This window comes from Cladophialophora carrionii, assembly GCF_000365165.1.
Source record: "Cladophialophora carrionii CBS 160.54 unplaced genomic scaffold supercont1.3, whole genome shotgun sequence".
Lineage (NCBI taxonomy): Eukaryota > Fungi > Ascomycota > Eurotiomycetes > Chaetothyriales > Herpotrichiellaceae > Cladophialophora > Cladophialophora carrionii.
Window position 1 is genome coordinate 3,377,191 of NW_008481828.1, and position 22,542 is coordinate 3,399,732.

Below are 22,542 nucleotides of genomic sequence, written 5' to 3' on the forward strand. Positions count from 1 at the left end.
CCAAGTGGACTACCGCCAAGGCATGTTGATGACGAGTACTGTACGATGTTCTGCAAAGAAGGATATTACATCTTGGGCTGCCAATGCCTCATGGTTCTCCGAGCCGTTCCGCAAGCGATACACCCATACCATGTCTCAATTCTTGACTGGCAGAGTTATCTTTCCGTCCTGGTATGCTTTCGCAAGAACAGCAATGCTAGCTAGCAGAACTGCGCGGACCGCGCCGCCCAACACAGAGCCAGATCCCAGTGTGATCAAGTACCAGAGGAGTCCAACCTTCCGATTGCCTGCTCGATCGAAGTCGGGCTTGAGAAGTCCCATCTTGTTGAACTGCTCCAGCTTGCCTGTTCCCGCAAAAGGCGGATATCTTACTGCCAGTAAACTTTCCATCCAGCTCGGCGTGTATGTTATCGAGCGGTGGTGCGTGAAGCAGTCAAATGAAGCTTTTCCACGGTATGCTCCTGTTCCGGAGTCGCCGACGCCTCCAAAGGGCAGGTTTGGTATGATTCCATGGAAGAAGCCATCATTGACGCTGGCCCCGCCAGATCTTGTGCCGGAAAGGATCTTATCAGTCTCAGTCTTGGACCCGAATGCGTACACGCCCAGTGGCGTCGCGTGAAGTTCGTTGGCAAGCGCTATCGCCTGGTCCAAGTCCTCAACAGGTAAAATGGGTATCAAAGGTCCAAATGATTCTTCCACGAGCAGTGAGTCGTCTTTGTCTTTGCTGGAGAGCAGGACGACGGTGGGCTCAATGAAGAGGGTGTCGCGGTCCATGGTGCCTCCTAGAACGATCTCGCCCTTCGTATTGTCCAACATCTTCTTAATTCGATCAAATGATCGCTCGTTGACGATCCTGGAGAAGTCGGCACTCGACTTCGCCCCTTCCGGGAAGAACTCTTTCAGCGCGGCCCCCAGTTCTTTAATCAGGGTTGGCACAACATCTTTGTCAGCCAAGATGCAGTTCTGGCTGATGCACACTTGCCCAGCATTCATAGTCTTCGACCACAGCAGACGTCGTGCAGCCAGGCGCATGTCAGCCTTCTTAGTGACGATGGCGGGATTACGTCCTCCGAGCTCAAGAGCCACAGGGGTAAGATTCTTTGCAGCTGCCTGAGCAACCACCTTTGCTGTTCGCTCCGACCCCGTAAAGAAAATCTTGTCCCACCGTTGCTCAAGCAAGGCCGAAGTTTCCGGAATGGCTCCTTGTACACACACGTAGCAGTCGGGGTCGAGAGCTGATTCCATGATCTTTTGCATGACGGCTGCGCAGTTAGGGCATTGCTCTGATGGCTTCAGGACGACGGTGTTGCCGGCAGCAATGGCTCCTATCATGGGCCCAAAAGACAAATTGAACGGGAAGTTGAACGCTCTGGAACAGGATCAGTCCCAGCAGCACGCCATGTCAGTTGAACTAGCTTACCCAATCACGAGTACCACGCCGAGAGGATCTTTTCGGATTCGAGGACTGAGCAGCCTATTTGTGAAGGCGATGTCGGCAGGTTTCTCATCCTTCATCCACTTATCAAGGTTCTGGGTTTGGAAGACAATATCATTTTGCGTCCAGTTGATTTCTGCGGTGAAGGATTCGAATGCGCTCTTTCGCAAGTCTCTTGCTAGAGCTTCCAGAATCTCGTTTTCGTGGTCTGTAATAGCCCAGTACAGCTTACGAAGCTGCTTGATGCGAAATTCCGCCGGGCGAGTTTTCTGGGTAAAGAATGTCTTTCGTAGTCGAGAGACGATTGAGGGAATCTCCTCGACCGAGGTATTCTTAAATTCTGGCAACTTGATCGAAGTCATCTTGTCGGGATGTTCGTTATTTTCCAATTCGTAAGGTGATTCGAGGAAGTCGGGAGCTTTAAGCTCTTGTGAAAACGTTTGAAATCAAGAATAGCTGTTTATGCTCAGTCCGCGTCTGAAGGTTACAAGCTTAGAGGCGATGCGATGCGTACGCTTGTGCATACGACATACGGTGCCTCGGCTTAAAAGCTTGTAGGTGTTGTTCACAGATCCTTCTCGAGTGCAGGCCGTCGTACAGACATACGAGGTTCGCCCAGCAAGAGTAGTATGACCGAGAAGTTGTCTGGTACGCCTGCTATCACGACACATATACGGAGTAGGTTCGATCTTTATGTAGAGGATCATCAGAAGGATTGAGCTGAACCTTATTTACTCAGCAGAATACGAGGTACGAGGAATGTACGGAGTACCCCTACGCAGTATTGAGCGATGCTGAATCCGGACCATGTGGCTTGGGCGGCTTTAAGTGGCCGGAGCAGTCTTCCAGCGGCCCCCATGGCCCCCTAGCCTCTATACCGAGCTTGCGGGGGCTTGTTTGAGGGCCCTTCGAGTTCAGGGGCACAGGGCTTAGAGGCCGTCCCCCAGTTAGCCGTGGAGGGGTACGAGGTACTGTACTGTCCTTGGAGGACGCCAACTCCAGATCTTTATGACGATGTCTGATCATCTGCCTCGCTTCTCCCCTCACCACTCCGAGTGTCCTAAAATACCTCGACATCCAACTCCATATACCCTCCCGCACGTTTCGAGATTCTGACTCTACTGTCAACTACCCAACTTTCCCTTAACATTTCTCTATTCTTCATATTCTTCGCTTGACATACTAATCCTGACTTCGCTTGGCCGCATTCAAATGGCGGCATGGCGGTGTTCTGCGACCTGGAGGACGACGAGTGCTCATCCCGCAGTCGATCGCGCTTCGATGCAGATTCATCTTCCTGTCACGATCAGCTGAGACTGGCTGGAAAGGCAGACTCCGGTACAGCCAGCAGGCATGGTCATATCAAGAACGTCATGGTTCAAGCATTGACTACCAATAAACTGGCCGCCCTTCTGACATGCTACCCGTACGCATTGGATGGTCAATTGACCTCCCCTATATACTGACCCAGTACTTCTAGTGTTGCGCTGTCCCTGTCGTCCCACCTCGACCTCAACGATTTACACGCTTTGGCAGCGACCTGTCATGGCGTACATGCAAGCCTCACGCAGTACGCCCGCCAACTGAAGTCTCAGTCACTTCGCTGTAGCCATGACGGGACGCCGGTGCTGGCAGAAGCGCTGTCGGCGCAAAGAGATAGAGCCAATCTAGAGGAGCTCCCCAGGGCTACACCATGGACACAGGGTCTCGCGGCCTCACAGACGCAGGCGCGCAGCGAAGCCTCTGGGCGAGAACCGGTTCATACGCAACCTACTGGACTCTACGCTTCCATGGCCGTTTCAAGCAAAATCAGCTCTTGTGCGCGAGACCTGGTCGCCCCATGTAGAAAATGTGGGAGGATTGTCTGTCGGAATTGCGCCGTCAAACCTCTTAGCAACATCAGACTGAAGGAGCGACTACGCAGATTATGCAAGACATGCCTCGATGCACCGATCGAAGCACACTTCCACGGTCTGAACCCCCCTGAGGATCCGATCGACGTTCCATTAGCATCCAGTGCGAGCTCCATGCGGTCCGATCGATCCTATTCCGGCTCTTCTGCATCCGATTCCGTGTCACGGTTGGAGAGTTTTGAGGTTAGTACTCATACTTTCACCTCATCGGCCTTTCTCCGTGGCCCGTGTACCTGCGAGTCTCGCGGTGTGTTCCTGTGCGCTCCCTGTGGGGGGAATCTACGAGCCGCAGATACCACCTATCAGAGGGTATTCACATGGCGCTCACGCTACAGTACGCACATTGGTGGCGGACTCGGTACGGGATTAGGCCTGGGCAATCAAGGTCAGAAGTGTGGGCGCGGGGCGTCTTGTCTGGACACAAGTAGCGAAGCAGTATGCTGGGTTGAAACCGACTGTTTGGAGGACAAGTCCCAGGATACTGCAGATCATGACGGCCATAGCCTCAGCCGAGTAGGCACCCCAGATTCGTCTAGCAACAAGCCTGGATATCTCCAACAAGAAGTTGTTAGTATTTCTTGCCCCTCGGAGTGCCAAGATCGTATGGCTAACCATCTATAGGAGGGCATAGGAGGCGTCCTCAAGAAGAAGGTGAAGAGGAGAGTCAAGACTGGAGCTTGCACCTATGAATACGCAGACGAGCGTGAAAGTGGCAAGTATCTACAGCGAGAGCGTACAGGGGCAGTACGGAGTTGGTGCGGGTGGTGTGCCAGAGTTGTGCCTTCTCTCAAGGACAAGCAGGAGCCATGCATGGATCAGATGGAGGTCTAAGCAAGATGAAGAGGTCTGCCATGGGCGTGGACCACGAGAGATTTGCGGTGGCTATACGAGTACCTCTTACCGGGGACGAAGTACAGGAGTCCCAGAATTACGATGCTCTGCTATGTGGCGAACTACTCCATCGTGTACTAGCGTTCTCGTTTGTGGCGCATACCAGGCAGATGTGCACACGCCCTGTACTTTGTTCCTGGGATGCAGATAGTCGCACGGGATCACGACAATGCTGACGGCTGTTCAAGTGGAGGTGATTGGTTGAGGACGAGCATGGGCCTGCAGCACGCTATCGGTCGCATGCAGGTGCCGTGCATGGCGAAAGTCAAGGGCTTGTGGGATGGAGCGTCAGGCGCCTGGGCCAAGTGATTGGTTGTCTGCAGTGACACAACATCCAAGCGATGGAGGTGGTGGAGGGTTCGTTTCTGGATATAGATATGGGGCTCTCGTCGAGTCTAACAGCAAGGCTGAGGCTGGTACCTGGATGCCTGGTTACGGAGTATGGACGACACCGGATTTGGGGTTAAGGGTTGGGAATGGAAGACGGCCAAGTTATTGTGCCCTTGATTTCCGTGACCTGCATTGATTCGCGCCTCCCACAACCTGGACAGGTCACAAGGCCCGGTGCGGCTGCATCCCACGGACCCCGAAGAGATACTGCCGGCGAGATATTCAAAAACGGTTATCTGCCCTTCCTCAGGATACCTGACCGCCTCGAGGGACAAGTACCGCCCACGTTCTGGACAAGTCATTCCTGCATTGATCATCCACCCGAGTGCCACTTTCCCGTGAAAATTTCCACTCTCTGCACGTCTCGAGCAGTGACTCGACTGGAGTGAGAGGCAATCTCCTTCGAATCAACTGAAACAGAAGAAGAGTTGCAGGTGAAATACTCCGTAGTGACTTTGTGAAAGTAACAACAAGCAGACTCGACCTACTTTTTGTGTCGCACCTGACCCTCTTCTGTCCTCATCGTGGAGCCGCTCCTCCCGCGCTCAACTGCATCCTTCTTGCTTTGTGAGATCCGTAGAGCAAGAACAAAACGCTCATAGAGGGGCAGTCGACCAGATCTCCACCTCTTCACCCCTCTCTCACCCTCACCGACGACAATCGCAACAGCCTGACCATTACCTACTGTACTCTAATTCTTACAGCATTTCCTTCCTTTCCCCCGGCCTGGTGGTCGTGTGCTCAGATTGACTCGATAGCGCCGGATTCAGGTCGTGGCCTGGACACTGCAAACCTACTCGAACCTATCACCTAACCCCGGCGTCCCCGGCTGCAGCCACAAAGCCTTTCACAAAAGAAATTGGAGATTTTCAGCGGGTCCATGTCCTGAAATCGACATCATCTCCCCTGTCATCATCGCCAAAACATTCAATCTGCAACTCTAATCGCTGGTCCCTTTTCTGCGCAACCGCTTTGACAATCAGCCGACGCACACAACGGTCGTTCAGTTCTCATTTTTAGGCTTGCCTCGCCCTCGTTAAGAGCTCTTGCCTTTGCTTGCATTGGAAAACACACCTCTTGAGTATCTCAGCTGTTGGTCATGAGCTTGCCAGATGGGGTGAAACACCGTCGGCGGAGTTCGTCTCTGGAGCGCCGCGACCCGTATTCTTCTCCGTCACTTTACTACGATGAGGAGGCCGTGAGACGTCAACTCCTGGGTTCAAGAAACAGAGCAGTCACCTCGGTTTGTCGATACCAAGCCTCACTCTACGTTCACCCTGCTGACTGAGGCAGTACATCAAAGCTGCTCGCGAGAGCCCTCTCGGCCTCGGCAAAGGCGACTATCCCGCTCGAAGAACCAGTCACGGTATGTGCCAGTCTATCCCCATGTCCACCGATGTCATACGTGTCTCCTGACACTAAACTCTCACAGATGAGCATCATCAGCAACATCAAGAGCTGCTGGTAGACGTCGACCGCACCTTGCAGGATCTACTTGATCGGGAGGACGTGGACAGAAATCACCAGATCACAATCGAAGACAATGGACCAAAGGTGAGGACTCAATCTATATCGGCAACACGTCGAGGCTGACTCCCTTGTAGCACATCAATCTGGGCACATTGGCCTCCGCAGGCTACCGAACGGCCGAAGTGCGTGGAAATTATATGATCAGCAACCTCCTGCAAGAGTTAACACTGGCGCAAGATTTGGGCAAGAAGGTGGTCAAGATACATCGCTCCCGTCTGAGTGAAAATCCCGTCGATCGTCTATCCCGTCGCATCAGAGATGAGTTCTGGAACAATTTGACCCGAAGTCTGGATGCTGCCACGATCGAAAAGGCAGGCAAGGATCCCAAGGATTGGACAGCTGATCCTAGACCACGCATATACATCCCTCCTGGATGTCCTGAGCAGTTTGAATACTACACTCAAGTTGCGAAGGATCGCCCAGAAATGCGGCTCGACGTCTGCTGGTTACCCGAGGGACCCATAACGGCCAGTTTTGTCAGGGGTCTTAACCACGCCCCCGGCATCCTTGCCTTGGCTATGAGGAAAGAGATGGTCGACGGCAAGGAAACTCTGAAGGGAGAGCCGTTCATTGTCCCTGGCGGCCGCTTCAATGAGCTGTACGGCTGGGACAGCTACATGGAGTCATTGGGCCTGCTCGAGAACGGAAGAGTGGACTTGGCGAAGTCTATGGTCATCAACTTTGCCTTCTGCATCCAGCATTATGGCAAGATTCTCAACGCCAATCGTTCTTACTACCTTACTCGCTCACAGCCACCATTTTTGACCGACATGGCGATGAAAGTCTACGACAAGATCAAGCACGAACCTGGGGCGCTGGACTTTCTGCGGCTGGCCATCCGAGCGGCCATCAAGGAGTATTACAATGTCTGGATGGCAGCTCCTCGTTACGACCCCACGACTGGTCTGTCAAGATATCGGCCCGATGGTCTTGGCGTCCCTCCTGAGACCGAGGCTTCTCACTTTGTTCACATCTTGACCCCATACGCTGAGAAGCACGGAATGTCTTTTGAGGAGTTCGTTCAGGCATACAATAATGAGGAGGTCAAGGAGCCCGATCTGGATGAGTATTTCTTGCATGATCGTGCGGTCCGAGAATCGGGGCACGACACTTCTTACCGTCTGGAGGGATGTGCAGCAAATCTGGCGACGATCGACTTGAATTCCCTGTTGTACAAGTACGAGGTCGATATTGCATGGTGCATCCGGAAACACTTCAATGACAGACTGTCCATTCCAACCGAGTTCCTGACCGAGGCCAATCGGAAGCAGGGTTTCGAGGTTTCTGCCACGTGGGATCGACGAGCACGAATGCGTAGAGCTCGCATGGACAAATACCTCTGGAACGAAGCCAAGGGCATGTACTTCGATTATGACACTGTCCAGAAGAAGCGTTCCACGTACGAGACCGCCACGACATTCTGGGCGATGTGGGCGAGATGTGCATCACCGAAGCAAGCCGCCTCCCTCCTACTCAATGCGCTGCCGAGATTCGATGCTTTCGGAGGGCTGGTTTCCGGAACTGAAGAATCTCGTGGAGAAATTGGCCTTCATCGACCCAACCGACAGTGGGATTACCCGTTCGGATGGGCTCCTCAGCAAATGTTGGCCTGGAGCGGTCTGATCAACTACGGATACCTTGACGACGCACAGCGTTTGGCGTACAAGTGGTTGTACATGGTCACCAAAGCGTTTGTCGACTTCAATGGCGTTGTGGTGGAGAAGTACAACGTCACCCGGGAGCTGGATCCACACAAAGTTGAGGCCGAGTATGGCAATCAAGGTTCTGATTTCAAGGGCGTTCCCAGAGAAGGGTAAGTGATGCGGTTCTGTGGTGTCATCGACCTTCGTGCTGACAATCCCAGGTTTGGTTGGGTCAACGCCAGCTATGTCTACGGGCTTTCCTTCCTTCCAATGCACATGAAACGAGCTTTGGGCACACTCACCCCGTACGATACGTTCGAAAAGGCGACGAAGATCAAACTAAGCGCAGTTGATGATCTTGACGAGACCATCCCCGAAGGCTCCGACGAGTCGAGGCCGGATTCAGGAGACGAAGTGCCAAGCGAGGCAGCCGTCGGCTCCAGCACGGAGGACCTGACAAACTGAACGACGCCGACGCTGTGCAGGTGATCACCATGATTGTTACACCTGTTGGCGGTACATCTGCAGTTGCATCGATGCGAAGAATAGACCTAGAGTGGCACAAAGACGCATGATGCCTAATGAGGGCTACGACATTGACATTATTAGCGAGCATAAATGCATGGGGCCCCAGATGAGATGAGACGATTGGTCCTCGGCGTTGGTGGGATGGCACTCTTTTTCAAGCACGACGCGAGGGATGAGAATGGGATTCCCTCGGAGCCCAAGGAGCACTTACTTCTGCATTTACGTACCTAGGGACATTGAGACCTAATTGAAGTATCAACACTAGAACTTCCCTTGTACGAGGATTCAAGTGAAAATGCATCGTTTCGTGCAACCAATCGGCGTGTGGCGCTTGCGTGGTAAAGCCCTATTGCCCGGAGGTTTTTCCCTGACGAGCGGCGGCGTGCATCCAGCCCCTGCGTGTCCGCAACGTTGCCGTCCACCATATCACGTGCCAGGGCAGAGTCTACGAGGTACCGAGGCAAACGTCAGTTGATACTTTTGACTCCAGAATCAACAATCGTTCTATGCGCAACGGCAACAGCGTGAGGCGTCGCCAGACAGGCGAAATTACAGCTATCAAGCTTCAAGGATGTTATCATGCCCAGCCCTGCCCAGAAGCGCGCATCCAACATCCGTCGAATATGGCGAAGATCCCAGTGAGCAGCGGATGAACGGAGGAAGCCAAACCCACGTCATAGGCACATGCCAACCTCCTTCCCCCACAAAGCCGATCATGGACCGAAGCCCAAGAAAGTATCGCGTCCATCGTCTGAGGTCCTGTTTGCCTCATCATGCTACTTCTCCTCCAGTCCGGCCATGACCTCGTTCAGCCAATCTGGGCTCCCCGCTCATCCTCTGTTGCACCCGGAAGAGGCAAGGCCTGAGCGCGGACTCCAGCTTTTGGCTCGGAGACTGACTCACTGAGCCCTCATCCATGCATCATCGGGACAGGGAGGGCGAGATCAGAGCCACTGGCGCGCCCGAGCCTCGCTCAAGCAGCGCCTGTGCTTTCTTTACTTAATCCTCACGCATGCTCCTCTTCTTGCTCCTCTCAGCTTCCTTTTGACCTCCTTCATTCGGGTTTGGGTTTGTGCTGATCACCCCCTGTCGACACTCCTGCTTGTGTCGTGGTAGAGATCAGTCTGTGGAACAGTAAGCTGCATTGAAACTGGGCTGCATTCTTCGAGATACCCACACTTGACCTTGAACAAGAGGCGTCATCAGCACATTCAAGATGTCTCCACTAGACCAAGAAGAGCAGCTATATCTGCAGGATGTGGAATCTGTCAAGCAATGGTGGACTGATTCCAGATGGCGATTTACCAAACGACCCTTCACGGCCGAACAGATTGTGCAAAAGCGCGGCACCCTCAAGATTGAGTACCCAGCCAATGCACAGGCTAAGAAGTTGTGGAAGCTCGTCGAGGAGCGGTTTGCGGTACGGCTCAAGAACATCCTCCTCTCACTCCATCTGCCCGTCTCATACTGACCTGTCCTGCAGACCAAAACGGCTTCTGCTACCTACGGCTGCCTTGAACCGACGATGCTGACCCAGATGAACAAATACCTTGACACCGTCTACGTCTCCGGCTGGCAATCCTCCTCCACCGCATCTTCCACGGACGAGCCGTCGCCCGATTTGGCGGATTACCCCATGAACACGGTCCCGAACAAGGTGCAGCATCTGTTCATGGCTCAATTGTTCCACGACCGCAAGCAACGGGAAGAGCGTCTCACAACACCCAAGGACAAACGTGACTCCGTGGCAAATGTGGATTACCTACGACCCATCATCGCGGATGCGGACACCGGTCATGGCGGTCTCACCGCAGTCATGAAACTCACCAAGCTGTTTGTGGAGAAAGGTGCGGCGGGCATCCACATCGAAGACCAGGCTCCTGGTACCAAGAAATGCGGCCACATGGCTGGCAAAGTCCTCGTCCCTGTCTCCGAGCACATCAATCGGCTGGTGGCCATTCGCGCCCAAGCCGACGTTATGGGCGTCGACTTGCTTGCGATCGCCCGGACGGACTCCGAAGCCGCCACTCTAATCACAACGACGATTGATCACCGGGATCACGCATTCATTCTGGGCACCACGAACCAGAACCTCCAACCCTTGAACGATCTGATGGTCGCAGCGGAACAGGCGGGCAGAAACGGTGAAGAACTCCAGGCAATAGAGGACAAGTGGATGGAAGAGGCCGGCATAAAGTTGTTCGACGAAGCCGTCATTGACGCCATCAACGCCGGTGTCCATGTTGATAAGGCCGCCCTGATCGAAAAATACAAGTCTGCCTCGAAGGGCAAGTCAAACAACCAATGCCGAGCCATCGCCAAGGGACTGACGGGCGTCGATATCTTCTGGGACTGGGACGCCCCGCGAACCCGTGAAGGCTATTACAGGTACCAAGGAGGTTGCCAGTGCGCAGTCAACAGAGCGATCGCCTACGCGCCCTACGCAGACATGATCTGGATGGAGAGCAAGCTGCCCGACTACGCACAGGCGAAGGAATTCGCCGATGGCGTGCATGCCGTGTGGCCAGAGCAGAAGTAAGTGGATCTTCCCAACCATGCCGATTCCCACACGCAGAGAGACTAACATAGGTCCCTCTAGACTCGCATACAACCTCTCGCCGTCCTTCAACTGGAAGGCGGCCATGTCGTCGTCCGATCAAGAAACTTACATCCAACGTCTTGCCGAGCTGGGTTACTGCTGGCAGTTCATCACGCTTGCGGGTCTCCATTCCACGGCCCTGATCTCCGACACATTCGCCAAGAACTTCGCCAAGCGAGGCATGCGTGCCTACGGCGAACTGATCCAGGAGCCAGAGATGGCCAACAAGATCGACGTGGTGACCCATCAGAAATGGAGCGGTGCCAACTACGTCGACAATCTCCTGAAGATGGTGACCGGCGGTGTCAGCTCGACGAGTGCGATGGGCAAAGGAGTCACTGAGACGCAATTTCATTGAAACGAATATGATAACATCGAAGCAACGACAAGCAGGCAAGCCGGCAGGCCCTCGGAGCTTATGTCTGCAAGAATGTGAACGTCTCGACGGGCGAGGAACCAAGAGTGTAGCTAGCTACCGCAGCATAGTGATGTGCAGTACAATACAGTACAGTTCGTGTTTGGATACCTAGGTACTACTTGTCTTGTGAAGCATGCTTTCTTCTCAGTATCATTGATGGCAATCATAGTACTGTACACTTCGACTCGACTGTGCAGAAAAAGATGACCTCACAATCTTTATAGCTTCTGTGTTCTGCGCTTCCGGAAGCACTGGCATTCCAACTCTATGGAACGTTCTTGGAGCCTCTCCTGCTGTCCATCAGACTGTGATGGGATCGATGGAGAAGACTCGTCCTAGGCCACAGTCTGGTTTGACATGACTATGAGGGTATGGAAGTTCTCCCTTATGTCCAAGCCATTGCGGCGCGCGAACGAGTGACGTGGCTGTGGTAATCCAGACCGTACTGCGGATTCCACAGTGTAGCATGAAAAGACGAAGAGTGCGTAGGATGCCAAAGACAAAGGGCTTAACTTGACGCAGTCTTCGTCTGCTTGGAAGGTTCGACAACGAATATACATACATACCCACATGCATACAGAACATCGGCGCGAGCACTTCCCCAGCACCACCATGATCGGGGCCTCTCCTTCATTCCTTCATCATAAGTGCATTTGCACAGCCATGGCTGTACGTAGCCTGTGAGTTCAATGTAAGGCCTACCTGGCTATACCACACCCTACGTCTCGACCCAACTCTCTTCGACGCCCTTCCTCTCCTTGACTTCCAGGGCCTGTCTCTCTGTCTCTCTCTCCGCCTCCCTCCCCACATCCGTATTCACGGCGAGATCCAGCCTCATTTTGATCCCCACCCAATCAGGCAACCCCTTTGCAATGGTCGCGTACCTGAACCGCTCGGGGACGAAAACGCTGCCACTCCGTCCCGTCAGGACGTGGCGCACCACGGGCGCAGCGACATCCTTGGCCTCGAGCACGGCGGCCCTGGAAGCGACGAGCTGTCTTTCCCAGGACCCGACGAGCGGTGTGCGAGCCCACATAGGGTGCACGGTCGTTGCCTGGATACAGTGGCCGCCCTGGTCCTTGTAGCGGGTGGCCAGCTCGGCGACGAGAGATTCGTGCATGCCGAGCACGGCGTGCTTGGTGGCGCAGTAGTCGCCCAGGCTCGGACAGCCCGTGTACGAGGCCATGCTGGCGATTGTCACGACGTGGCCCTTGCGCTGGGCCATCATGCGCGGGAGCAGCAGGCGGAGGAGCGTGAAGTGGCTGAGCACGTTGACGCGGAAGATCTTCTCCACAAACTCGTCGCTGGTCGAGAGGATCGTGTGCGCCTGCGCGATGCCCGCGTTGTTGATCAGCACCGTCGGCACCGACGACGTCTCGAGCACCTGTTTGATCGTCTCGTGGATGGACGGCGGGGATGTCAAGTCGACTTTGTAGTATGAGAGGCGTGGCACTGTCCGGAGGAGGGGTTCATCTGTTAGTGATATCGCTCGAGGACGCCGGGAAGCAAGGTCCAGACCAAGCGACCAACTTGCGGCCACAATCGCACGACGGATACGCACGTAAAGACAGATAAACAGACAGACTTACCGTCCTTCAGGTCGTCCGGCAGGGCCTGGACATCCAACACGACGATCTTGGCCTTGGTCTGCTCGGCGAACATTTTGGCCATTTCCTTGCCGAACCCGGAACAGCCGCCCGTGATCAGCACCGTCTCCTTGCCCTCGGTCTGAAACTCCCATGGCTCCCCTTGTTTCTTGAGATGGCCATAATTCAAGGCCAGTCGGTTCAAGAGGCGATTCACGGACAAGATCAGGCCCCACGTGAAGAGGAATTTGAGCGTCTTGAGCGGGGGCGTGGCTCCGACGCGGATGCTGCTCGGGAAAGGAAAAGGCAGGTCGAACGGTAGGTTGTAATACTTGGTCGGTGGCCAGGGGAGTTTCTCCAGGACCGACGGGTGGCGCAGGACATACAGCAGCAGAGGGCCCGTGAGGAGCGGGTTGAACAATGTACCAGTGGTGATGCTCGCGAGGGACGGCAGGTTGCTCAGGTTAGACTGCACGGCCATGGTTGACGAAAGAGACGGGATCAAGTGTAGTTCGAGGAGGAGGGAGAGGAGGAGTCTTTAGAGGAGTCGTCTTCGTCGGAGTTAGAGTCGTTGTTGGAGTCAGAGTCGTCGTCTTCAGGGTCCTCGTCTTCAGGGTCCTCGTCTTTCGGGTCCTCGTCTTTCGGGTCGTCGTCTTTCGGGTCGTCGTCTTTCGGGTCGTCGTCTTTCGGGTCGTCGTCTTTCGGGTCGTCGTCTTTCGGGTCGTCGTTGGTCGTCGTCTTTTAGGTCGTTGTCGGAGTTAGAGTCGTTATTAGAGTTAGAGTCGTCGTCTTTAGGGTCCTCGTCTTTAGGGTCGTCGTCTTTCGGGTCGTCGTCTTTCGGGTCGTCGTCTTTCGGGTCGTCGTCTTTCGGGTCGTCGTCTTTCGGGTCGTCGTCTTTCGGGTTATCGTTATCGTTAGAGTTGTTATTAGAGTTAGAGTCGTCGTCTTTAGGGTCCTCGTCTTTAGGGTCGTCGTCTTTCGAGACGTCGTCGGAGTCAGAATCGTCGCGAGTCGCCGAGTAGGCAAGCAGCTGTCGTGGTGGAGGTCAATCTCCTCGAGTCGTCTTCAAGTTCCTCTTCCGAGCACGTTAGATGCACGCAGATGTGTGCTGCTCCTCCCCCCCGATTCGAACGATTCTTCCGACCTCGACGGCGGGATTGGTTCGTGAGACCACTCGTCTACACGGTACTGTAGATACGCTTATCCTAGGAAGTACGAGTTGTCGCAGAGGAAGACAGCGATAGCGCGGAAGGGAGGCCTGAACAGCAGCATTATGGACGCTGTGCCCGCTTTCAGCGTCTGGGCTTTGATGGCCCGACCCCCTCCTCTTGGACACAAGTTATGGTTCAGGCCGCTCGGTTCGGCAAGGATGTTTGATACGATCCTCGGGGCGCGATCGTAGCAAAAGTGCGGAGTAATTAGTTGAATCCTCCTTGGCTTCATCCTCCCCCAGCTGCCTATCCGTCGGTCATTGGCTGCAACGGTCTTGCTCCAGGTTTCGTGATGCGGTTGGTATGCCCTGCATCGGTGCAGCTGACTCGGTGATGGTCTCGACGGTGTCTGGTGGGTACGAGTATATGCATCGTCCCTCGATCGGATTTCTCACTGCTTCAGCAAAAGGCCATCTTCTTTGTCATGCGCGCTGGAGTCACAAAAGCTGGTTGTCACAAATTGCGATTGAAGCAATCTACTGTTGTGGAACTGGCATTCAATCGTCGACAAGTGGTATCTAATATCCGAAGGAAAATAGACCTTTCCACAGAAGGTCAGTACACTAAAGAACCCATATTGTCTTGTCTTCATAGTAATCCTCCTCAGATTGAGCTTCGAAGGAACTCAACCATCATGATGTGCGCCTGCGAATATCATGCCACCTCCTCCCGAATTGTTCATGGCCTCGTGGTCGTATCTACTCATCTGAAAGGTCGGTCGTAGGTCCCGTCATCATTGCCCACGGCACTCAGTGGTGGACTGCGGAAATGGCTCAAATCCCCGCTTCCCGTTTTCCGGAGTGCCTGTCGCATGGTTTCGACGTTGATCTCACTGCCTCCTGCCAGAGGCGAGCTCTGGCCTGGAAGTGGGCTCCCTGCACCTCTTGGCGCTCGGTGGGGGGATGTCTCAAATCCCTTCACGGATGCCGTGACGCTGCTTGGGGGTGATGTCCCAGGAGCCGCGGAAGAGGTGGGTGAACGAAGAGGAGAAGGAGACCGAGCAGGTGCCAGGGACGGATGGCCTGCTACATATGTAGAATCGCGGCGCGCATCTCCAAATTCTTGTTCGCCGTGCACAACGTCGGCAAAAGAGATGAAGCTCAAACGTCGGACATCTGTCGTGTCTAGAGACCCATAGGTGGAACCGGTCTCTGTATCTCGATGCGCCGGTGACGCAAGCGACGGGGGGAAGTCGTCTTGCATTGAAGAAGCCATAGACTGCTCGGCTCCCAGGCCAGAGATGGTCACCGCCGCAGGTTGATGTGTGGCATGAGTGACAATTTCCACAGTGTCCGGATTCAGCTTTTCATCAGTGATGGCTTCTGCAGATGCGTCCAGAGCGGGCGCAATGTGGTTCTCAATGAGAACATGAGAAGGCATGTGCGGGGACTTCTCGGGGAGAGCGACATCCTCCTGGACGTTTCGCTCAAAGATCATGGACGAGGCCGGCGAGTGCGGTCGGGGAGATGCAGTGCCCATCCCTTGCACTGGAGAGTTCGGGACGCCGTAAGGGTGACCCAGAGAGCCCCGATGAGGTGACACTGAACCGCCAACCAAGTCTGGTGATCTCATGGGCGAGACCGGGTTCAAGCCAGTCAATGGGCTCGCCGCGGTAGAAGGCGATTTTGAAGATGTCGTGCCTTTCCCCTTGCCCTTGTCCTCTTCCGGCTTCTTTCCCAGCTTCCAGAAATCTCTCTTTCGCGGCTTTGCAGCGGTCTCGTCACCTGCGGACTCGGCGGTTGTTGTTCGAGTAGACGGTGTAGCGGAGTCTTTCAACAGTGGTGAAGCAGAGTCCTTTGACTCGGTGCTGGGAGCACTGATTTTCTCGTGGACGGACGGTTCGTTCGACGACATGGCAGCGGCGTGTGGTGCGGGGTGCAGATGTGTGATATGGTCGAACCGGAGTCAAGTAGGCCAGGTGGGAGAAGTATTGTGCAGAGTGCGGAAGATCAGGTGAATTCGCTTCTAGTTCAAGCGCCTGAGGCAGAACATGTCGTGAATGGAGCGAGCAACAAAAAGCGAGATTGAACGTGTGCCTGCAATGGGGCCTGACTCGCAGTGCTCAGAACAACATGCGCCAGGGTACACAGTCGCGGCGCAGGGCAATGGAACGGGGTGCGGAGGTCGCCGGCCGCTAAACAAGAATATATATCTCTCGATCAGGTTGTACTTGCGTTCTCCGGGCGACGAGGAGGTGACGATGGATGGCCTGTGCAACGAAAAGTATGCGGTTGTGGTGTGAGTGGGAGGAGACGTCAAGCTGAGGCCAGAAGGAACTCCCGGTTTACGAGAGGAGAGGAGGGACACGGCAAGCAAGAAAGGATCGACGAGTTCACAACAAATGATTGCATCGTTAGGCATTGGAGGCACGCTGCAAGCTCGTCACTCGACCATCCAATTGGGCGTCGCGGGCATGCCTAGGGGCTTCCCACCCGCGGCATCCAGGCATCCAGGCATCCAGGCACCTGTTTTTGGCAGCGCCAGTTGTCTCAGGGACAAAGTTGCCAGTGTCTTGTGACGAACTTGCATCCGCTCACTCCTGCCAAGCTCAACTCTAACTGCGCTGCACGCTTAGTGGCCCAATTTCAGCGCGCGAACGGCTGATCCTCCTCTCGCCCAATTCAGCTTCCAGGCGCAGCACAATTGATCTTCGACATTTCCAGCTCACAACACATCGGCACACTTTCGAGTGGTGGAACAAGAGGCTCGACCCGACGGCCGCAAAGCTTTTTGACGTCACAGAGCATGCCTTACGCGCGATAGTCTCGGGTTGAGGGCGCAAAGAAATTCCCTTAGTGTCGGGACACCTCTGGCAAAAGAATTACACGGCCGTCAATAACTTTCAACTTGGGCATCTGACAAAAGAGGTGGCACGATGCCGACGGCGATGCAATCAATAACGGTCACATCAGCGTCGTCGCGCTTCTACAAGCTCTGTGCTCAAATCCTGCACCCTTCGTTTCGGCGCCATCAGTCCACCAACACCTACCGACGAACTAGGTCACGGCTGAATATCAAGCCCGATCCAGATTTTCTCCCTTCCAAGACCGAGCCGCATGACCACATTATCTACAATCCTCCTCCGAGCATGCCCAATGTCTACCACACGCCCAACTTATTCCTCCCTAAAAACGACCGGAGAAAGGTGTTCCCAGACCCCGAAACCAGAGGCTTACAACTACAATCGGCTCAACAACTGCCAGCTGTGAAGGGGCAAACAGAAAAGCGATATCACTTGACGGAAAAGGACCTGGAGGAAATGCGAAGGTTGAGAATGACCGAACCCATTCAGTGGAGCGTCAGTAAACTCTCCAAGAAATTCGACTGCTCACCCGTTTTCACGCATCTGGTTGTGGACGGCTTAGCGCCACAAAAAGGCAAAGAGCAGCAGATGGTGACCGCGATCATCAAGTCGAACTGGGGCAAAAAGAGGCGGGAGGCACGTGAGGACAGGCAGATCAGAAAAGAACGATGGCTGAAAGATGCATAGAAGATCTGGCAGGATGCATTCTTCTCAGCGTGCTGAGCTTCTATATATCAGCGTGTACTATTGCCGCATTAGAAAGCCACAGAGCATATCGTTTCGGCGGGTTGCCAATGTATAATTCAGGTCAAACTACCAATTTGCGCTGCTCGGAGATCTTCACTCCTTCCTCAACCTCTCCAAACCGCATCCAACCGCAGTCTTCGCATCCCACCAGGCAGCTCACATGCTCCACCTCTCTCGCACTTTTCGCTGCTCTCCAACGTCTTTACATACCAAGCTTAGACCTACGCGCTCCTCGATAGGCTTGCTCCATCCATTGAAAAACACTACGTGCTCTGTTCGACCATACTACGGCCACATATCAGACGACAAGATGGCGCCGCAACTAGAACCGTACTTCAAGAAGTGAGCCAGATAACTCCATCACACCGTCAACTAGCTAATATAATGCAGGGTTGACGAGCTCGCCGACTCCTTTATCGACCGTGCGTACAGCCTTGACTGCTGGTGTTGGCGGGGTGCTAATTCCAGGCAGGACTACGGAAAGCCGTCGCAATTCCCTCCGTTTCAGCAGATGAAGAAAGACGAAAGGATGTTGTTCGAGTATGTATGCGCCGAAAGATGGCATGTCCACGACATACTCACAGATATCTAGATGGGCCAATTCCTTGCCTCCGAACTCGAATCGCTGGGCGCAGAAGTGCAACAACGCCCACTAGGCAAACAACCCGGGAAAGAACACCTCGACCTCCCGCCTGTCATTATCGCCCGCTACGGGAACGACAAGAGCAAACGCACGATCCTCGTCTACGGCCACTACGACGTCCAACCCGCTCTCGTCGAGGATGGCTGGGCCACGAAACCCTTCGAACTCACCATCGATGACAAAGGCAGAATGTACGGCCGCGGCAGCACCGACGACAAAGGTCCCGTGCTGGGCTGGCTCAACGCTATTGAAGCCCATCAGAAAGCTGGGGTCGACTTTCCCGTCAATTTACTCTGTTGTTTTGAGGGCATGGAAGAGTATGGAAGTGAGGGTCTCGACGACTTCATCAATGCCGAAGCCAAGAAATTCTTCAAAGACGCCGACGCAGTCTGTATTTCCGATAATTACTGGCTCGGTACCGAGAAACCGTGCCTAACCTACGGTCTCCGAGGTTGCAACTACTACTCTGTCGAAATCAAAGGTCCAGGCCAGGACCTCCACAGCGGTGTCTTCGGCGGTACGGCCCAAGAACCCATGACGGACCTCATGACTATCCTCTCCAAACTGGTCTCCACCGATGGCAAGATCCTCATCCCAGGTATCAACGAAATGGTGGCCCCCTTGACCGAAGAAGAGAAGAAACTCTACGGACCCATTGCCTACACCATGGACAACCTGTACGAATCGCTCGGCAGCGAAACCTCGATTTTCAACGACAAGGAAAAGACCCTCATGGCAAGATGGCGATATCCCTCATTGTCCATCCACGGTGTGGAAGGTGCGTTTAGTGCTCCCGGCGCAAAGACCGTCATCCCCGCCAAAGTCATTGGCAAATTCTCCATTCGCACGGTGCCCAACATGGAATCCTCCGCTGTCAACGAAGCGGTCTTCAAATACATCCGCTCCGAATTCGCGAAACTGAACTCCAAGAACTCGCTGGACGTCTATTGCCAACACGATGGCAAGTGGTGGGTCGCCTCGCCCTCGCACTGGAATTTCTCTGCAGCGGCCAAAGCAGTCAAGGAAGTTTTCGGCGTGGAGCCCGATATGACGAGAGAGGGCGGGTCCATCCCGGTGACCATCACTTTTGAGCAGGCGACGGGGAAGAACGTGCTATTGCTGCCGATGGGCAGTTCTACGGATGCGGCGCATAGTATTAATGAGAAGCTGGACCGGAGGAATTACATCGAGGGAACCAAGCTCTTGGGCGCGTACCTGCATTATGTTGCCGAGGAGCCGATGACTGGGTCTTAGAAAGGCGTCCTCGTGCCGACTATTATGACACAGGTATCAAGGGGTACAACGACATTCAGCGCGGAATCTTGACCTCTGCAAAGTCCGTTTCCGCTTCTTCAATAGATCTGAGTAACCCGCAACCCGAACGCAGCTGAGGGGCGTTGGCGCGCCCTGATGTCTCATGTAGGGGGGCGATCATGGCAGCATTGCGGTCGACGGCTCCCAGTAGCTGCGCTTTGTAGCCCATGTGCCCTGTGCAGCCTGGGATTGAGCTAAGGAGTATCCTGGCCCGGTTCAGCCATCTTAAGTAAAAGTGGGATCGGTCGTCAGTACGGCAAGACATCGGTGCCACAACCAGGCCTGACATTGTGCTTTATCTTTTGTAGCATGCCTTTCTCCCGCCTTTCTTCCGCGGATGATAGATTATCCACGGCCAGCCAGTGTGATATCTGTGATGACGAAAATGGAGCAACATATCCTCTGGAAACATCAGATATCATCCAAACCACAGACTGATGGTTGCGACGCAATAATTATCTGTTGCGTCCAGTGGGTGTCCAGAACTCGCAAAGCTACTACTGTATCGCGAAATTCCCGAAAAGGAAACTAAGCAGAAGACCTCCGAAGTCGGAAAACTCTGTTCGTCGTGACTCTTTGCCCGTTGACTGACACTGCCTCTCCTACTATTGGTCACCAACACGTCTATTCACGATCTTCGAAGAAGCAGGCCACCGCAATGCTCGCTGCGGTGGGGCAACCGGTGCCTAACACACCTCACGCCGTCAGCGTATCCTTGCCGTCATGGAAAGCGACGGTGGGTTACGAGGAAGGCGAGGACTGGGTGCTCTCCAAGATGCAGACTGGTTACCCACGGTTCTTCATCCATTTAACGATCCAGGAGCTGGGAAACGAGATTTTGAAGCTCTATGGCAGATCAGGAGAGGCAGTCATGCTGTTCCCCTCGCTCGCCACCGCGAAGAGGTGCTTGAAGTTCTTCTACGACAAAGTCGAAGGCCTGGGAGTCGGGGTTGTCCACGTTCTGCAGTTGGAGCCGGTCAATACCGGGAACAGAAGCCATGCCACCACACTCTCGAGCCTGTCGTGTGTCTTCTTCCCCAAAGAATATTTCAGTGTGGCAAAGCAAGTGTGGCAGCACACGGGAGATGGGATCTCAAGCCGCAGAGGTGAATTTTGCTTAAAGGCGTTGAGGGACGGGATTCTCGAGCCAGTGACAACGCAACCACAGCCAAGACCGGATGATATGTACACGAAGGGGCCTCGAAGATACCAGCGTCCGGGATCGCGGAACGGAATCATTCACGACATCCCATCCTCGAATAATGCCACGACAGATCGAGCCGGCGCGGATGGGGAAGACAGAGACCACACACAATTCGTGGAGGAACGTTTCGGTCGCAATCTCAACGTCAAGCTAGCCTCGCAGGCGAAACTGGCTATCCGACGTAGAATCAGCGGCTGCCTGACAGACGACGCAGAACTGGAACAAGCACTGACCAACTCACCAGACGGGTGCGCCGGACGACAAAAGGGACTCTCGGAAAACGACGTCTACCTGTACCCTTCTGGCATGTCCTCGATCTTCAACACACACCGCATCCTCCTGGCCAATGCTGAAGCAAATGGCCAGCCACCCAGAAAGAGTGTATGCTTCGGCTTTCCCTACATCGACACCTTGAAAATCCTGGAGAAGTGGGGCGCAGGATGCCTCTTCTACGGCCATGGCAGCGCCGCCTGTATAGATGACCTGGATAGACGCCTTGACGCCGGTGAGAGGTTCTTGGCTCTCTTCACCGAGTTCCCAAGCAATCCACTTCTCAACTCCGCTGATCTTCAGCGCATCCGCGTTCTTGCCGATAAGTACGACTTCACCGTCGTTGTCGACGAGACGGTCGGCAACTTCACCAATATCGACGTCCTCAGCCGCGCAGATATCGTCGTAAGCAGCCTTACTAAGGTGTTCAGCGGCGACAGCAACGTGATGGGCGGCAGTTGTGTGCTCAACCCGCAGAGCAAGTGGTATCCTGAACTCAAGCAGGCCATGTCCCGAGAGTACGAGGACAACTATTGGGCCGAAGATGCAGTGTTCATGGAACGCAATTCTCGCGACTTTATCCGCCGAAGTGAGCGGATCAATCAGAATGCAGAGGCTGTTGTGACGCTGTTGCAGCAATGCCCGTTGGTCAAGCAGGTCTACTATCCGAAGTGCAGCCCTAGTCGACCAAATTATGATGCCTGCCGCAGCCCCAATGGTGGCTATGGCGGATTGCTGTCCGTAACGTTCCAGCACCCGGAGCAGGCAGTCGCTTTCTTCGACGCCCTCGAGGTCCAGAAGGGCCCGAGTTTGGGTACAAATTTCACGCTGGCGTGTCCTTATACTGTGTTGGCTCACTACGCAGAGATGGAGTGGACGGCACAATGGGGCGTTGAGCCTGATCTCGTTCGATTAAGTGTTGGCTTGGAAGAGCCAGCAGAACTGGCGGACAAGGTAGACCGGGCATTGAAAGCGGCGGAGAGAGTGCAGATATAGACGAGTAGACATCTGTTTCGCTCAGTCTTCATAGAGACGACGGGGTGTCTCGCCGTTCAACTAAGGACCCCTCCTCTGTCACATTGGAAGACCCGACAGCCCGAAGTCGCTGCATTCTCGAACTGTCGTCAAACACACATATATCGTGGCTAATGAGAAAAGTACCCTGCTTCCCTCACCGTGTATTGCATGCAAGGCTGAGCTTGCCCCGCACTTCGGAGATGATTTCCGGGCCACTTGAGTAACTTGTCACCCCGCGTCATTCCTCGGCTGCTTCTGATGCCTGAAGGTTCACTTCTGCGGTGACCTTCCATTTGTTTTCATTTCTACAAGTCCACCCTGCAGGCAGGCGACCACCACCCGTTCTCCTGTAGATACTGTAACGGCGGTGCTCCCCTCAGCAGTTCACCACCCAAGGTTG

The 22,542-nt window shown here is 54.4% G+C and overlaps 9 protein-coding genes across 9 annotated transcripts; 6 read left to right on the forward strand and 3 right to left on the reverse strand.

The window, feature by feature from the left end:
- Window positions 1-135: 135 nt before the first annotated feature.
- Window positions 136-1,797, reverse strand: G647_04631 (uncharacterized protein; the record flags this gene model as incomplete). The annotated part of the gene is made up of 2 exons (XM_008728970.1): window positions 136-1,369; window positions 1,421-1,797. The coding sequence occupies 2 exons, from the start codon at window positions 1,795-1,797 to the stop codon at window positions 136-138; spliced, it is 1,611 nt and encodes a 536-aa protein (XP_008727192.1).
- Window positions 1,798-2,655: 858 nt separating this feature from the next.
- On the forward strand, window positions 2,656-4,179 carry G647_04632 (uncharacterized protein; the record flags this gene model as incomplete). The annotated part of the gene is made up of 5 exons (XM_008728971.1): window positions 2,656-2,861; window positions 2,916-3,060; window positions 3,139-3,435; window positions 3,532-3,915; window positions 3,970-4,179. 5 exons carry the CDS (start codon window positions 2,656-2,658, stop codon window positions 4,177-4,179), a joined length of 1,242 nt encoding a protein of 413 aa, XP_008727193.1.
- A 1,549-nt stretch (window positions 4,180-5,728) lies between these two features.
- On the forward strand, window positions 5,729-8,267 carry G647_04633 (uncharacterized protein; the record flags this gene model as incomplete). Its single annotated transcript, XM_008728972.1, has 5 exons — window positions 5,729-5,872; window positions 5,923-5,995; window positions 6,062-6,183; window positions 6,234-7,972; window positions 8,024-8,267. 5 exons carry the CDS (start codon window positions 5,729-5,731, stop codon window positions 8,265-8,267), a joined length of 2,322 nt encoding a protein of 773 aa, XP_008727194.1.
- Window positions 8,268-9,546: 1,279 nt separating this feature from the next.
- G647_04634 (isocitrate lyase) lies at window positions 9,547-11,287 on the forward strand (the record flags this gene model as incomplete). Its single annotated transcript, XM_008728973.1, has 3 exons — window positions 9,547-9,750; window positions 9,814-10,865; window positions 10,930-11,287. 3 exons carry the CDS (start codon window positions 9,547-9,549, stop codon window positions 11,285-11,287), a joined length of 1,614 nt encoding a protein of 537 aa, XP_008727195.1.
- Window positions 11,288-12,065: 778 nt separating this feature from the next.
- G647_04635 (uncharacterized protein) lies at window positions 12,066-13,414 on the reverse strand (the record flags this gene model as incomplete). The annotated part of the gene is made up of 2 exons (XM_008728974.1): window positions 12,066-12,799; window positions 12,937-13,414. The coding sequence occupies 2 exons, from the start codon at window positions 13,412-13,414 to the stop codon at window positions 12,066-12,068; spliced, it is 1,212 nt and encodes a 403-aa protein (XP_008727196.1).
- A 1,432-nt stretch (window positions 13,415-14,846) lies between these two features.
- G647_04636 (uncharacterized protein) lies at window positions 14,847-15,998 on the reverse strand (the record flags this gene model as incomplete). The annotated part of the gene is made up of 1 exon (XM_008728975.1): window positions 14,847-15,998. The coding sequence occupies one exon, from the start codon at window positions 15,996-15,998 to the stop codon at window positions 14,847-14,849; it is 1,152 nt and encodes a 383-aa protein (XP_008727197.1).
- Window positions 15,999-17,031: 1,033 nt separating this feature from the next.
- Window positions 17,032-17,634, forward strand: G647_04637 (uncharacterized protein; the record flags this gene model as incomplete). The annotated part of the gene is made up of 1 exon (XM_008728976.1): window positions 17,032-17,634. The coding sequence occupies one exon, from the start codon at window positions 17,032-17,034 to the stop codon at window positions 17,632-17,634; it is 603 nt and encodes a 200-aa protein (XP_008727198.1).
- Window positions 17,635-18,004: 370 nt separating this feature from the next.
- G647_04638 (uncharacterized protein) lies at window positions 18,005-19,591 on the forward strand (the record flags this gene model as incomplete). The annotated part of the gene is made up of 4 exons (XM_008728977.1): window positions 18,005-18,036; window positions 18,085-18,116; window positions 18,167-18,234; window positions 18,287-19,591. The coding sequence occupies 4 exons, from the start codon at window positions 18,005-18,007 to the stop codon at window positions 19,589-19,591; spliced, it is 1,437 nt and encodes a 478-aa protein (XP_008727199.1).
- A 718-nt stretch (window positions 19,592-20,309) lies between these two features.
- On the forward strand, window positions 20,310-22,121 carry G647_04639 (uncharacterized protein; the record flags this gene model as incomplete). The annotated part of the gene is made up of 1 exon (XM_008728978.1): window positions 20,310-22,121. One exon carries the CDS (start codon window positions 20,310-20,312, stop codon window positions 22,119-22,121), a length of 1,812 nt encoding a protein of 603 aa, XP_008727200.1.
- Window positions 22,122-22,542: the final 421 nt, after the last annotated feature.